Genomic DNA, 13,584 nt, shown 5'->3' with positions numbered 1-13,584 from the left:
AGGTTTGTGAACTCTCATGTACGCTGAGGCTAGTGGGGTTAACATACACCGTAAAAGGCTACGCCTCGCCCGAACACATGTACACTCACACACAAAAAAAAACTACAAAATTATACACCATGAAAGGCTACGCCGAGTTGGCAACACTGCGGTTAACATACACCGTAAAAGGCTACGCCGAGTTGGCAACAGTACACTCACACACAAAAAAACTACAAAATTATACACCGTGAAAGGCTACGCCGAGTTGGCAACACTGCGGTTAACATACACCGTAAAAGGCTACGCCGAGTTGACAACACTGAGCCCCAAATGATGATTCGAGCCCCAAATGAGGGCTTCGAACTCTCTAATTGCCTCTACTGTGCACCGGTGCTTGTATTCAAATTTCATGTAAAATATCATGACAATCCTTGTATATTTTGTATGTATTGTTTGTAGTTAGTTGTATATGTTGGGAACATACCCACGACCTGTCTCCTGCGACAGTAGCAGGAAACACTAATGTAATTGTAATTATCAATGTTCCTGTACACATTTACTATGTAAACAACCCACATCCCAGTTCAATAAATAATATGCTGGACATGAAAAGTCCTGACTTCGAAGAAAAAAAAATAGCGTGACTTTGTGACTATATACACACAACTTCGTCGGGTCCAGCATCTCTTCCGCTCCCGGTCAGCAGTGGCCTGGATTTTCACTTATGAAATAAAGCAACCCTAATCATACCACCAAACGTTGAACCTCCCTTCCCCTTACGTGAACTATATATACGCCCATGGATCCAGATATAAAGAAGTGACAAGAGTTCACCATTGAAGAGTTGTCCATTCATGACTCTGGACAACTCTGAAACTGAAGAGAAAGATCCTGTAGATAGATTAGAGAGAATGCAAGACCTAGAAGCCTACACACACAAAATTAAATGCATCAAATCTATATGAATCATCACAAACGCATGTATTGTTGCACTGCATTGCCTTTGCCATGAAACAGGTTTACAGCTCGATGCATTTTTGTATGTCGTTTGTAAAGGCAACGCCAAGTTTCATCATATGATGCAATGAGTATTTCTTATGTCGAGCCGTATGCATCCCATCTTCCTGCCGTTTACTCTATGATGCAGTTAAACATTTGGTTTTAGCTACAACTTCAAGCACATTTTTTATTTCAATTGGTGCATTTATTTTTCTGTATGTGGAAAATAGGGCAGAACGTGAAAGAAGAATCCAAAATGTTTATTCTTTTAGCCACAAGCGTACGTAGGATTCCTTCGGAGAGGGTTAGAATTGTAAAAGTGAATATCACATAGCTGCGTTCTTGGTAGGGGTTGGATACACTATAAAATGTATCACAATTGCCATCTTTAACCGTCGTTTTAGAAGTTCAAAGAGAAAAGCGGTAATGAATGGTCATTTTAAAGGAGTTGGTATTCATCACTTTGTTTTTCCCACAATTCATTCATTGGAATTTTTTTATTTTCTAAATTTCTGGATGGGCTGTATCCCCATCAGCTCACCCTGCGCACGCCAGTGCTTTTAGTGGGAAAACTTAAATATTTCACCCTCTTAGTATATTATTTCCTGTATAGTTTACTTCCTTAAATAGCATCTTATCAAAGATCTACAAAGGTGTAGCAACGCAAACCATAAACCAATCTTCGGGACCATACCATCTCTTTTCACTAGTGTACCTTCCTGTAATATTTAATCTGAGCAAGTCCTCAGTCATCCACAAGAAAGGAACATACATCAATGCTCGTTTGACTCCCTATTCGGTTAGCTATTCGTCATAGAAATCAGAATATTTATCAAAATGCAATCGAACCAATACTTGTGTCACTGTCCTTCCTTCCAACTTCTGGCTTAAAGAATTAAAGGTCACAGTTTATGGTCTCTGCAAAGCATAGATCACTTTTTTGTCGTTTCATGGATACACGATTCTTTATCAAGCATGCAGGCACAAGAGGGCATTCCTGCATGTGTAAGATGTCGTGTATCTTATTTTCTTAATATTTCTCCCCACACGACGCAATTATTTATCTTTACCTGTCTCGAGGCAAAGATTTATGACTGGTTGAATTAGTGCACATGCAACTGTTTTAATTATTATTCATGTTACTGTCACGAAAGGAAAGATCCCCAAGGAATAAGTATCCAGATGTTTCAGCGACAGGATTATAAACTGCTCTAATTTAGGTAATGTTTCAGAGAAGGGGCTGACGACAGCTACAGAAACTTGAAATTTGAATGTGTTTCCAGTTTACATATTACATTACCTTTCTGATGAGCTTCACGATATCAGTACATATATTTTGTTTCCTTTCCTTTCCTAGAGCCTAATAAACACCATTAAATGATTACAAGATTAATGTACTTTCATCAAAAGTGATTCTGTTATCTACAAAATTGTACATTATTCTGTAAATTATTTATTTAAAGTGATTTAAATTAGTGATTTTTTTAATCATCTGATTTAAATCAGTGATTTTAATTAATCATCTGATTTAAAGCAGTGATTTTTTTTAATCGTCTGATTTAAATCAGTGATTTTTTTAATCATCTGATTTAAATCAGTGATTTTAATTAATCATCTGAATTAAAGCGGTGATTTTTTTTAATCATCTGATTTAAATCAGTGATTTTTTTAATCATCTGATTTAAATCAATCCACTTTGGTAGAAAAGCAAGACAAAATAAGCAATTAGAAAGAAAAAAGTCGCAACCCATTAAGCTTTTTACGCAGTTTGTTTGCCCTACTTATAAACGATGAGTTTCATTAGCGATAACTATGTTGAAATGTACTCCGCCATAGGAATGCTGTGGACATAACGATGGACTCAGAGGACCTCATGCGTCATACACTCGAGGGTGGGAACAATTGAACCACGTCAGAACATGAATTTTCTGATAATTGAACGTCAATCACGAAGTCACTCATCTGTTATGCAGCGACATCCAATGATTTTTTTTCGGCATCAGTCGAAATAGAATTTAAACGGGCATTGTGTTAAATGTGCCTTGATATTGGACAGATTGCAGTGACTATGAGAAACTAAATTTTTTGCCTACCCTTTAAAGAAAATGTTCCACCAACCGATGTCTCAAAACTTGGCTAACATCCAGCATGGCCGAATAGTGGCTCACAGATTACTGAATATTCATTTTGATGCAATTCCAAGTGTTGACAAAATAATATAAAGGTTTCAAAAGACAACAGCAAAATATTAGACTTTCTTCTCTAGATGTAAGCTTGCGTTTTTCGGGAAGGTCCTGAAATGTATCTTGAACATGTACACTCCTGTTCATATAAAGTGGAACATTTTGTAAGGTTGGACAGTTGAAGAGTGTTCTACTTTATCTAAACAGGACTGTACATACTTTTTGTGATACATGGTACGTGTATGTAACACACTAGTGTCTCGATAATTCCAGGTGGACCGGATCGAGATTACATGGAATCCCCCCACCCCTTAAGGTCCTGGAATTTATCTTGAACATGTACACTCCTGTCCATATAAAGTGGCACATTTTGTAAGGTTGGACAGTTGAGGAGAGTGCTACTTTATCTGAACAGGAATGTACATACCTTTTGTGATACATGGTACGTATATGTAACATACTAGTGTCTCGGTAATTCCAGGTGGACCGGATCGAGACTACGTGGACGTCCGGAAGGGGGGGGGGGTGCAAGGTTGGCCAGCCCCCTCTGGAAAATGAATCTTAACCTGATATTACATATTTCACACATCATTTCAATTTAGTTACAGTAATTTAATGCTAATTATGAGAAGGGCGTTCTATAAACATGTTTACTTCAAAGGGAATACTTTTCTTAAAGGCAACAAACAGTGTTGTGGCAGAAAATATTCCTCCTTCGCCCTCCCCCCTTGGATAAAATACTAAGACGTCCCTGGTAGAATTACAAAGAAATCAAGAGGCAGGTTCTAACCTAGGACAATTTGACAGATGAGAACGGAATAACAATGTAACCAAATACAACAGTATATCAACATTTTCACTTACATTGCTCTGCAATGATGTTTGGGAAAAAATAGTCAAATGATATTGAAGAAACGATCAAGTGCCTTCCCTTTCAGGACATTGCCATTGTCCGAGTAACATATTGTTGATAGATGTCGCCTCTGGCTGTTGTTCTTCGATTTGCATTGTTGCCTCAAACGCATCGAAGTTTCTTTTTTAGTTTTGTTTCTCTTTTTGCCTCAGATTATCAGATGCATCGGATTATCGAGGCTCTGCTGTATGTCGTAATTCTTCCTTTTGTTAATTAAAAATATAAGTTCAATCTTGTTATTAACTGTAGTTATCATAATTGTTTAAAAAATTAAAATTATTGTTCACCTCAATCCCTCTTATTCTCCACAGAAATCCCCCCTTCCCCTTCCAGAGTGCTTGAGTAACGCCAAAGCTTTATTTTATATTATATGCTGCGTAATCTAAGTACTAGGTAAATCAAAGACTAAAGGCAATGTTGTGTTTTCGCAAGAATAAACGAAGACGGTGTGTGTTTGACGTCACCACGTGTATACTTGGAGTGACGTGGAAGTAGGAGTATCCATCACTGCCCCATTCAGTCGAGTGTCGCGGAGCAAAAAGGTCACACGTATGGACGCACCACTTCACGAATGCACCATCGAGGAACAGATCGTCGTAGTGCGCTTTCTGTGGTCGGAGGGAGTCAAACCAGCAGACATCCACCGCCGGCTGTTAGCGCAGTATGGAGCAAGCACCATAACTCAACGAAAGGTGTATGAGTGAGTGGGTGGACCCCTTTAAAGCTGCGTGGTCGTCGGTTCAGGTCAGATGACGAGGTCCAGCAGGTGGTGCAGACGTGGCTTCTGGAGCAACCAAAAACCTTCTTCGCGGACGGGGTACAGAAGCTGATTGGACGATACCAAAAGTGCATTGCCATGCAGGGGGCATATGTGGAAAAGTGATATGTGTAGTTCTTCTTCTTGTGTGGAAATGAATACTGCCTTTACTTTTTAATTTACCCTAATATATTGCAAAATCATGTAGCAATTACATAATTATGTACGAATAGTTATTAAATAAATGCATACCACTTTCAATAACCGTATACAATAAACGTATCCTTTACCAGTAACATTTCAAGTATTTAAAAAATAAGGCTATTATTTATCTTATTTATGATCCGGGGTAGTGTAGTCGGTAGGGGTGTCTGACTTCCACGGGGGATACCTGGGTTCGATTCCCGGGGTGAGTGATCTAAGGTCGGAATTTTTCTGGCCTTGTCCCCGCATAAAAGCGGCTAAAGAGCTCACCCAGGCTCAAAACAATGGGTACCTGGGTGCAACCCTAGGGGGTTAAGGCGGCCGGAGCGTGGTGCTGATCACATCACCTCCAAAATGGCCCTACCTACACATCCCATAAATTTACCTTCGTGGCACGGTGCTATGTGCACGGGAAACTTTACATTGCCTTATTTCTCTTATAAAATCTTAAAATCAACATGGTCGTTTTATTATTATTATTATTATTATTATTATTATTATTATTATTATTATTATTATTGGAGGGGACGAGGGTGGAAAGTGAGGGGCGCCAAAAATTCAACTCGTCCGGGTGACAATTTTATTTTGAGCCGTCCCTGCCTCCTCAGAAACTCGGCCCTGGATCCGCCGCTGATAACCGGACATAAAAAGAAATACCCTTTTAAATCAAAGCCTGTCATCCAATATTTACTCTCTCTCCTTTCATCAACTAAGGCCTGAAGCTCCTGCACCGAATATTGAATCAACCTACTTTTAAATTTAATCGATACACAATATTTGTTTAAACAGGAGAACATCAATTCTGTCTTGACAGGAGTTATACTTACAAAATAAAAGTGACGGACAAGAAAATCAAATGGGACGTGTAGTTGTCCACAGATGGCGTCCAGAAATAGAGTGGCATCAATATATTGGTTCCTGTTAACACAGGGCTGCATATGCACAACTTGTTTGGACGCTACTACCATTTGGGATTTGTAGGGAAAGAAATTTGTGTTTGTTATCTAAGGCAGTGGACTCCTATTGGATTTATTTCTGGAGAAAGTGGTGGCCATGCGTTTGCAGTCCATGCATTGAGGATATGCTGAAAAAGTGGGCTTTTGATGGTTGAAATACTCCTTCGAAGTAGTCAAAATAAAATTGACAAATTGGTCTCTTTTTTTATGAACAAAAAATATTTGTTAAAAAATAATCATTACAAAGTTATTACTTATTGTTCGATCACGGAAGACAATTGAGTGGAGAAGTCCAAAAGCGAAAGGGGTGCGAAACACCGTTGCAAGTTTCAATCAGTAGCTTGCTTGTAAGTGTTTAATTTCTTACTATGTTCGCTTTTAACTACGCTGGTGTTGCGTTCAATGTTCTGCAGGCACATGAGTATCTTCACGAAACTTGATTCCCGATCTGTGTTCCAATTACAGACACTACCCCTGTTTTAACATTGGACTCAACCAGCGCATGCGCAATCCATTGTTTGCAACTAATGCGAAGGCGCTGCTGTAACTGCCCACAGAGGGCGCAGTGACAAAAATTTCCTTAACCAACTGAATCCCTTCATAGTTTTCACTCTTAAGATAGTGTTTTAACTTCTGTTCACAGAAATGCATTACTCTTTATTTGTAATGTGTTTCAGAGTTCATAAAATCTGCACACAATAATATACGTACATAGTAACTAAAGACTCACAGTATCTTACACACAACTAACTGCTTTTAATAAAGAGAGAATTAAATTAAGCCAAGTTAGTAGATTTAAAGGTGGTGGCATAGACACCTTCCCAGAGATTAATGTGTTTTTCCAAAGAATAATTTCTCGTGGCATAGAACTTATATTAGAGTTAAGAAAATTGTATTACAATGTTGTTTACGATTAGGATATCATGCACCCTTGCACTCATTTAAATTACGGATTACTGTTATTGTTCCTGCAAAAACCTTTTTGATTTATTTCTTTATACACGACGTTTAATTTTACCTTAGAAATATCAACATGAAAAATTTAAATGTATACTCTTACTAAACAAATATTTCTACGATTTACGACGTGCCTATTGTAATCAACTGGCACGCAATCTATAATAATTCTGAACAGTGGGCTTCAGCTGCTTTGGCTCCTGTCTAAATTCAATAAATATTCAAAGAAATGTTTTAGTTCCTATAAATCACTGGTGTACGCAGGGGGAGCTGATGGGGTTATAGCCCCTTCAGAAATTTTGAGAAAATGACATTTTGAAGTGAAATCAGTAAAGAACTCGGGAAAGCTAAAGTTGCAAATGTCCTCTGTGAATGTCCCTTTATCGATTTCATCATATCACCACCTCTGCACGATTAGAAAATCAAATAAATAAATCAATCAAATCCAAATAAAACATTAAACACGCCACTGGATACGTACAGTCGCGGACACCTTTAGTTGTAATGGCCTCACGAGATCGTTAGTCCAAAAATGTTCGTGACTGTACAATAATGTTATTGTATTGTAAGACGCTGTTCAGCTAGATACAAAAAGAAATGTGCAATACATAAAAATTAATATGTTTACTCACCTGAAAGGGCGCTTCCGAAAACCAATGGGATAAGGAAGTACAATGTCATTTTAGAATCCCTCGTTAGCCTCGGTGCACAAAACGGGATAATCCTGAAAGGATAAAACGTCACTCAATTAGTACAGAAGCAAATTAATCCTCAGCGGTCTAAGATAAACGTCCCCACATACACACCCTCAAACGGTTGGTTTCGTACCAATGGCATTAGTTACCTGCGGCATCATTTAAGAATAGAAAAGTCTGAAGTTGTTTCAATTCCCATAAGAATGCATTACAGATTGCAAAGTTATAAAGTAGACTACTCCTCAAAATATGTGCAATTTTCCGCAGTCGGTGATACAGCATGGGGTTTATGTTTATTGTGAAATGAGAGTCAACAGGTGCCCGACAAAGGACACTGGCCTCAACACCATAGGGGTAACAACTACTAAGCGAAGGCTTGTCCAGGCATACCTCGTCTTGTACATAATCAAATAAAAAAACTTCCAGATAACGCCCTGTTCACGTAAAAGTAAGTAACAGTGATGTCCAAAACGTATAAAAAAAATAATCAATAAAATGTCCACAGCACACGACTGGATATCCCATAGACGATCAATGGATGGATCAAGAAATGGAGAGTCCATGGATATCCAGGATTGGAGATCTATATTGGAGAATTCATAGATATCCAGGACTGCATATCCCGTGAACGTCTAGTGGATATCCATGGATCTGCTGCGGACAATTTGGATACCCATGGATCTGCTGGCGACAATTTGGATATCCAGAGATCTGCTGTGGACAATTTGGATACCAATCGATCTGCTGTGGACAATTTTGATACCCATTGATCTGTTGTTGGACAATTAGGATATCCAGGATCTGCTTCGGACAATTTGGATACCCATGGATCTGCTGTGGACAATTTGGATACCCATGGATCTGCTGTGGATAATTTGGATACCCATGGATCTGCTGGCGACAATTTGGATATCCAGAGATCTGCTGTGGACAATTTGGATACCAATCGATCTGCTGTGGACAATTTTGATACCCATTGATCTGTTGTTGGACAATTAGGATATCCAGGATCTGTTTCGGACAATTTGGATACCCCTGGATCTGCTGTGGACAATTTGGATATCCGTGGATCTGCTGTGTAGAATTTGCATGTCCAAGCAGTAGATAATACAAGTTACGGTAAATTCCAGATACGATTTGAAGTGGAGTTCCAAGCTATATGATTTGCTGTGGACAATTTGTATAACCAACGAATATCGCTTCGCGATTTGTGCTGTACATGTGTATGGGATATCATTGTCGCAGTTAACTTGCAGAGGTAGAAAAGCACCGTGCAAATATTTGCTGTCATTTTAGGAAAGATGGTTTTACTTCCCTATGTGTGGCATTGTCATCGTCAATATAAATTGCCAAACCCTTCCATTCTCCACCATTTGGGGGGAGGTAGGTTATTGATTCCAGACCATCAATTATTGAATTCAAAAATCTCATTTATTGTCGAGGTTTGGATGAAAAAATGTTGGGAAAAAATAACGTTCGGCGTGCAAATTACACGTCAACACGTAAATGCGAGGAGAGTGGTCACCCACAAAAACCGCATTCATGAGGGCAACCAGCGCACCTTACACAAGCCAAGTTAAAAAAAAAATTATGATAACTGAGCGACGTAAACATAAAATGGCTCTCTGCTCCACAAAACGGCCATGTTATGTCAAAGAACCTTCAGAAATACCCCAGATGTATCTTTCTCTGCGCACAGCTCAACACCATTCTGTTTGCAGGCGAAAACCAAAAGTGCTTACTTAATCTGAGCAAACCATATGTTTTCTATGCTACATGTTTGCTCTTAATATAAATTTGATAGGGTGTTGTTTGCATAGGAAAAACAACGTGAGGTTCTCTCGAAGTAAATAATGTGAGTGGCCAATCCTACACAAGTGACTATTATTGGTATAATGAAAGTAAAACATTGTTGCTTGCTTTCCGGCATTGTTGGGTTTGCAGCCTACATTGCAATCGGTTCGTGTTTTACATTCCCTGGGGAGATGCACAGCTCTGTGTATTAGCGTGTTTGCATTGGTTGAATAAACTGACAGTGCGTTGTCATTACCCATTCAGGAGTGTTGTTACGAGTGATTGAATTAATAGCATTCTTCGCATGGTAGGTACAATAGTTAGTAAGCCTTTGAGAAACTCATAAATTGAGCTCATAAAAACATTTTGACGTCTAGGGCGTTAATGTACCAAGGCGAAACGACAACGAGATAGACCTATGTAAAATCAAGACGAGACGGAGCACTTAGTGTCAAACCGAGCAGAAGTAAACGAGTGGAGAAATAGTAAGAAAAAATGAAGATAACTGAATTTTAGAGAGTTATGTAATTAGATAATAGAATTGGGAAGGAGAGCGACATACATAAGTGAAGCCAGAAAGAGAGAGAGAGAGAAACTAGAGGGAGGGAGAAATAAAAGCTAGGGAGAGAGGGCGAAGGAGAAAAGCTAGAGAATGAAGAATCTGAGAGGAGAGAGAGAAATGCAAAAAAAAAACTATAGAGAAGAGGGAAAATAGACAACTAGAGGAAGAGAGAGAAAGGATGGAGCAAACTGAGAGAAATAAAGAGAAAGCTGGATAGAATAGGAGAAAGCTAGATAGAAAAAGAGGAAGAGCGGGAGGAGACAAAGGAAAGTAGAGTGAAAGAGGGGGAGACAGAAGTAAAGAAAACTAGAAAGAGAAAAGGGAGAACAGGAGAGAGTGTGAGAGAGCAAAATTTAGTGTAAGCTGGAAAGAGAGGGAGAGAGAGAGAAACAAAGAGAAAACTGGATAGCATAGGAGAAAGCTAGAGAGAGAGAGAGGAAGACCCGGGGAGATAAGAAGAGGGATGGAAACAGAGAGAGAAAAGTAACTTGAAACCTTTTAATGAGAGAGAGAATGAAGTGGTGAAATAAAGAGAAAACTAGAAAGATAAAATAAAGGAAGTGAGACACAGAGAAAGATAAACAAAGAACAAACTAAAGAGAAGGAGAAAGCCAGAGAGAAGGGGAGAATAGGAAGGAAGCAGACAGAGATAAATAAAGATGAAACTTGATAGAAAGAGAGAGATGGTGAGATAGGGAGACAGAAAGAGATGAGAAAAATAAATATAGAGAGAGACAAAGGGAAAGATCATTAAGAAGAAAACAGGAGAGAAAAAGTAGTAAAATAAATATTCAAAAAGAAAATGAATAAGGAAGAAGTAGTAGTTCCTACGACAGAAAGTAACTTGAAAATGTAGACAAAAATAAAAATTAGAAAAAATAATACCAATTATAACACCATTAAGCCTTGTTTCCATGATATGAAAAACTCAATATGCTTACCAAGGCAGTAATTTATTTTATTATAAAACATAAACTAAACGTAACGTTTCAACCTTCTAGCAAGGTCTTCTTCAGACTCTGCACCAAGTACAAATGTAACAAGATACGAAAACAGATACGTTACGTTTAGTTTATGTTTTATAATAAAATAAATTTCTGCCTTGGTCAGCATATTGAGTAATTCAAATAATACCAGTGTAAGAACGAAATTACAATAAATAGGATCTTTCATACTCAAGGAGGGGGATTCAAATTAAAGCTCTGGACCCTTCCTATGGACGCCATGCCATGATGATTGACAACATGATCACTATTACACTCTCCTGTGGCTGTGTTTCCAATCTGCTATCTTCACGAAACAAGGACCGCCTCCCAACTCTGCGTAGAACCGTTTCCAAAACAACATTTGCATTCGTCGAAAGTGTTCACATAAATTATGATAATGGAGAAAGCGAACCAAACACACACACACAATACACTCGCTTTATTTACTGTTTCCGGCTGCCTGTTTCTTCCAAAGAGAGGCCATCTTAAAATTCAGGGCTCGCTGTACCAGGTCGAGTGCTTACGATTGTCTTCTCGTTAACAAGAAATCCGAAAATCGATTTTCAGTCAAGTTTTGCATCTGAATTCAGGCTTCGTTCGGTCCGGTCCACCACGAGACAAAAAAAAGAAGAAAAACAAGAAATGTTCTGCATTCTAATATTTTCCTAAAAGGGGGCTCCGAGGAGAAAAAGAGGGGGGGGGGGTTCAATTCAACTTCAGGAACGAGGATGGATTGTCTTGAATGTGCCTCGCCTTCGAATATTTCATGAGAGCGTAGGGTGAACCGATAGACCGAAACTAGAGGAGAGTTTATACCGTCTGTTTCTGAACAAATTGTCACTTTTATCCAGAGCTGATTTTTGAAGATGTAATATACAGTATATAAATAGTCGCCTCAGAGGTCAATTACGGTCTCGTCACCGCACGTTACGGGTTCGAGTCTTAGACTTTCATCAATGTCATCCAATCATCTTCATCGCCACCGTCACAATTAGCCAATAGTGGGAAAAAATGAAATTTAGAATGCACAACGATTGTTGTTTATTGAATTCGTTTATTTTACTCGCTTTTATACCACTATTTTTTTCTAATCGCGAAGATGTGAATGGGTGATGAAACCATGAAATTGATGAAGGGACACTCACAAATAACATTTATGCCCAGACCGGGATTCGAACAGCGAACCCCTGGTATCGTAGCGCGCTGTGCTAACCACTCGGCTTGTGGAGGTCGGCGAATACAAAAATAAACAAGTATACGGTTTTGTTCATTTGACTTTTTGTCCTAAGTCCACTTGCACCAGGTACCGAACCTGAGATCCAGTAACGTGACGACGACACCATTGGGGAGGACACACGCGTACGGTTCAACTACGATATTGGAACGAATCAGAAACTTGCTCAGGCAGGCTAATTCGGGACTGGGCTTGCGGTTCAAAGTAAAATCCGAAACACTGTGAGATATGCCTCCACCAGGAACCCGGAACTTCTTGATTACAAGACGAAACGTTACCACTACTTTACCAGGGAATCGCTCAGAAACTTTCTAATTGGAAATTCACCGGTTGGAGATACTCAGGAAATTGAACAATAAGCTTCCGTTTCAGCCTCATAAACTAGTCTGTGTACTAGGCGTTCTATATGTGCCCTCTTGGTGATTATGAGTATCTCAATTCTCTAATCGAATTCGTTCCACATCCGGTGAAACGTGTCCTACTCAATTCTGGTGAATGTATTGTTTATATGTGGGGCTGCAGTTATGGCACACAAAGCAAAAAGGAATTAAGTCAGGAAAATGTGGAAACCAGGAAAGGTTTCGATAGTATTTTCTTAATTTAATATCTCTTTAATCGTGCTTCCGTCTCTACTTGATCCTTTCTTGTTCTGTGTGTCTTGTCTCGCTTTCTTCTTTCTTTTTCTTATCCTGAATTTTCTTATTCTTCTCGCTCTCTTCCTCACTTGTTAACTTCTATTCTCTCTCCTCTGTCGCATCTTCTTGAATTTTCCTCCATTACTTCATTCTCTATCCATTCAGTCATCCTCTCCTCCCTTCCTCCTCTCTGTTCCTGTGTTTCAGCTATTATTCTATCCCGTTTTCTTCTATATTCTCTTTCTCTCTGTCTCGCACATGTTCTTTTCTTCCCTTCTCTCTCCCTCTGTTCGTTGTTTCCCTTCTCGTTCATTTTCTATCTTCGTAACTGGTTCCCTTAATTCTCTTCCATTGCATCATTCTCTATCGTTTCTTCCATGCTTTCTTTCCTCCATTTCCCTAATAATGCGTAGTTCTTCTGATGACTCGTAACTATGACGTCAATACATCGCACTAAAGGACACGCCCTTTCAGTATGGAACCTCCCCTGACAAATATTTTGCAGGCCCCTTTTCCCAGAATTAAGACCAGTGTAATCATGTCAGTAACCAGACTTTTATTTCGAGGGAGGAGAGAGGAGGGAGGAGGGGCTCATCCCTAAAAGTGAAAAAAATGGGGAGTAGAAGTTGTGAAGATGAATTTCTCAGTATACTACAGCATATTATAGAAGATGTTTTATCCTGCTAAGGATGTAAAATTAATTACAACCAAGGTGGTTTGATTTAAA

General features: G+C 39.0%; 1 protein-coding gene across 1 annotated transcript in view; it reads right to left on the bottom strand.

Moving 5' to 3' along the window:
• The window catches only part of LOC145990095 (cell adhesion molecule Dscam1-like), a 433,569-nt gene that overhangs the window by 305,936 nt on the left and 114,049 nt on the right, over window positions 1-13,584 (bottom strand). The window contains exon 2 of the mRNA XM_083125747.1: window positions 7,584-7,675. Within this exon, the coding sequence (XP_082981873.1) occupies window positions 7,584-7,632 (49 nt within the window). The 5' untranslated portion in view covers window positions 7,633-7,675. The remainder of the gene's footprint in view (window positions 1-7,583; window positions 7,676-13,584) is intronic.

This window comes from Lepisma saccharinum, chromosome 7, assembly GCF_977018435.1.
Source record: "Lepisma saccharinum chromosome 7, izLepSacc3.1, whole genome shotgun sequence".
Taxonomy (NCBI): Eukaryota; Metazoa; Arthropoda; class Insecta; order Zygentoma; family Lepismatidae; genus Lepisma; species Lepisma saccharinum.
The sequence above is the reverse complement of the archived record's forward strand: the minus strand, read 5'-3'. Positions and strand labels throughout refer to the sequence as shown.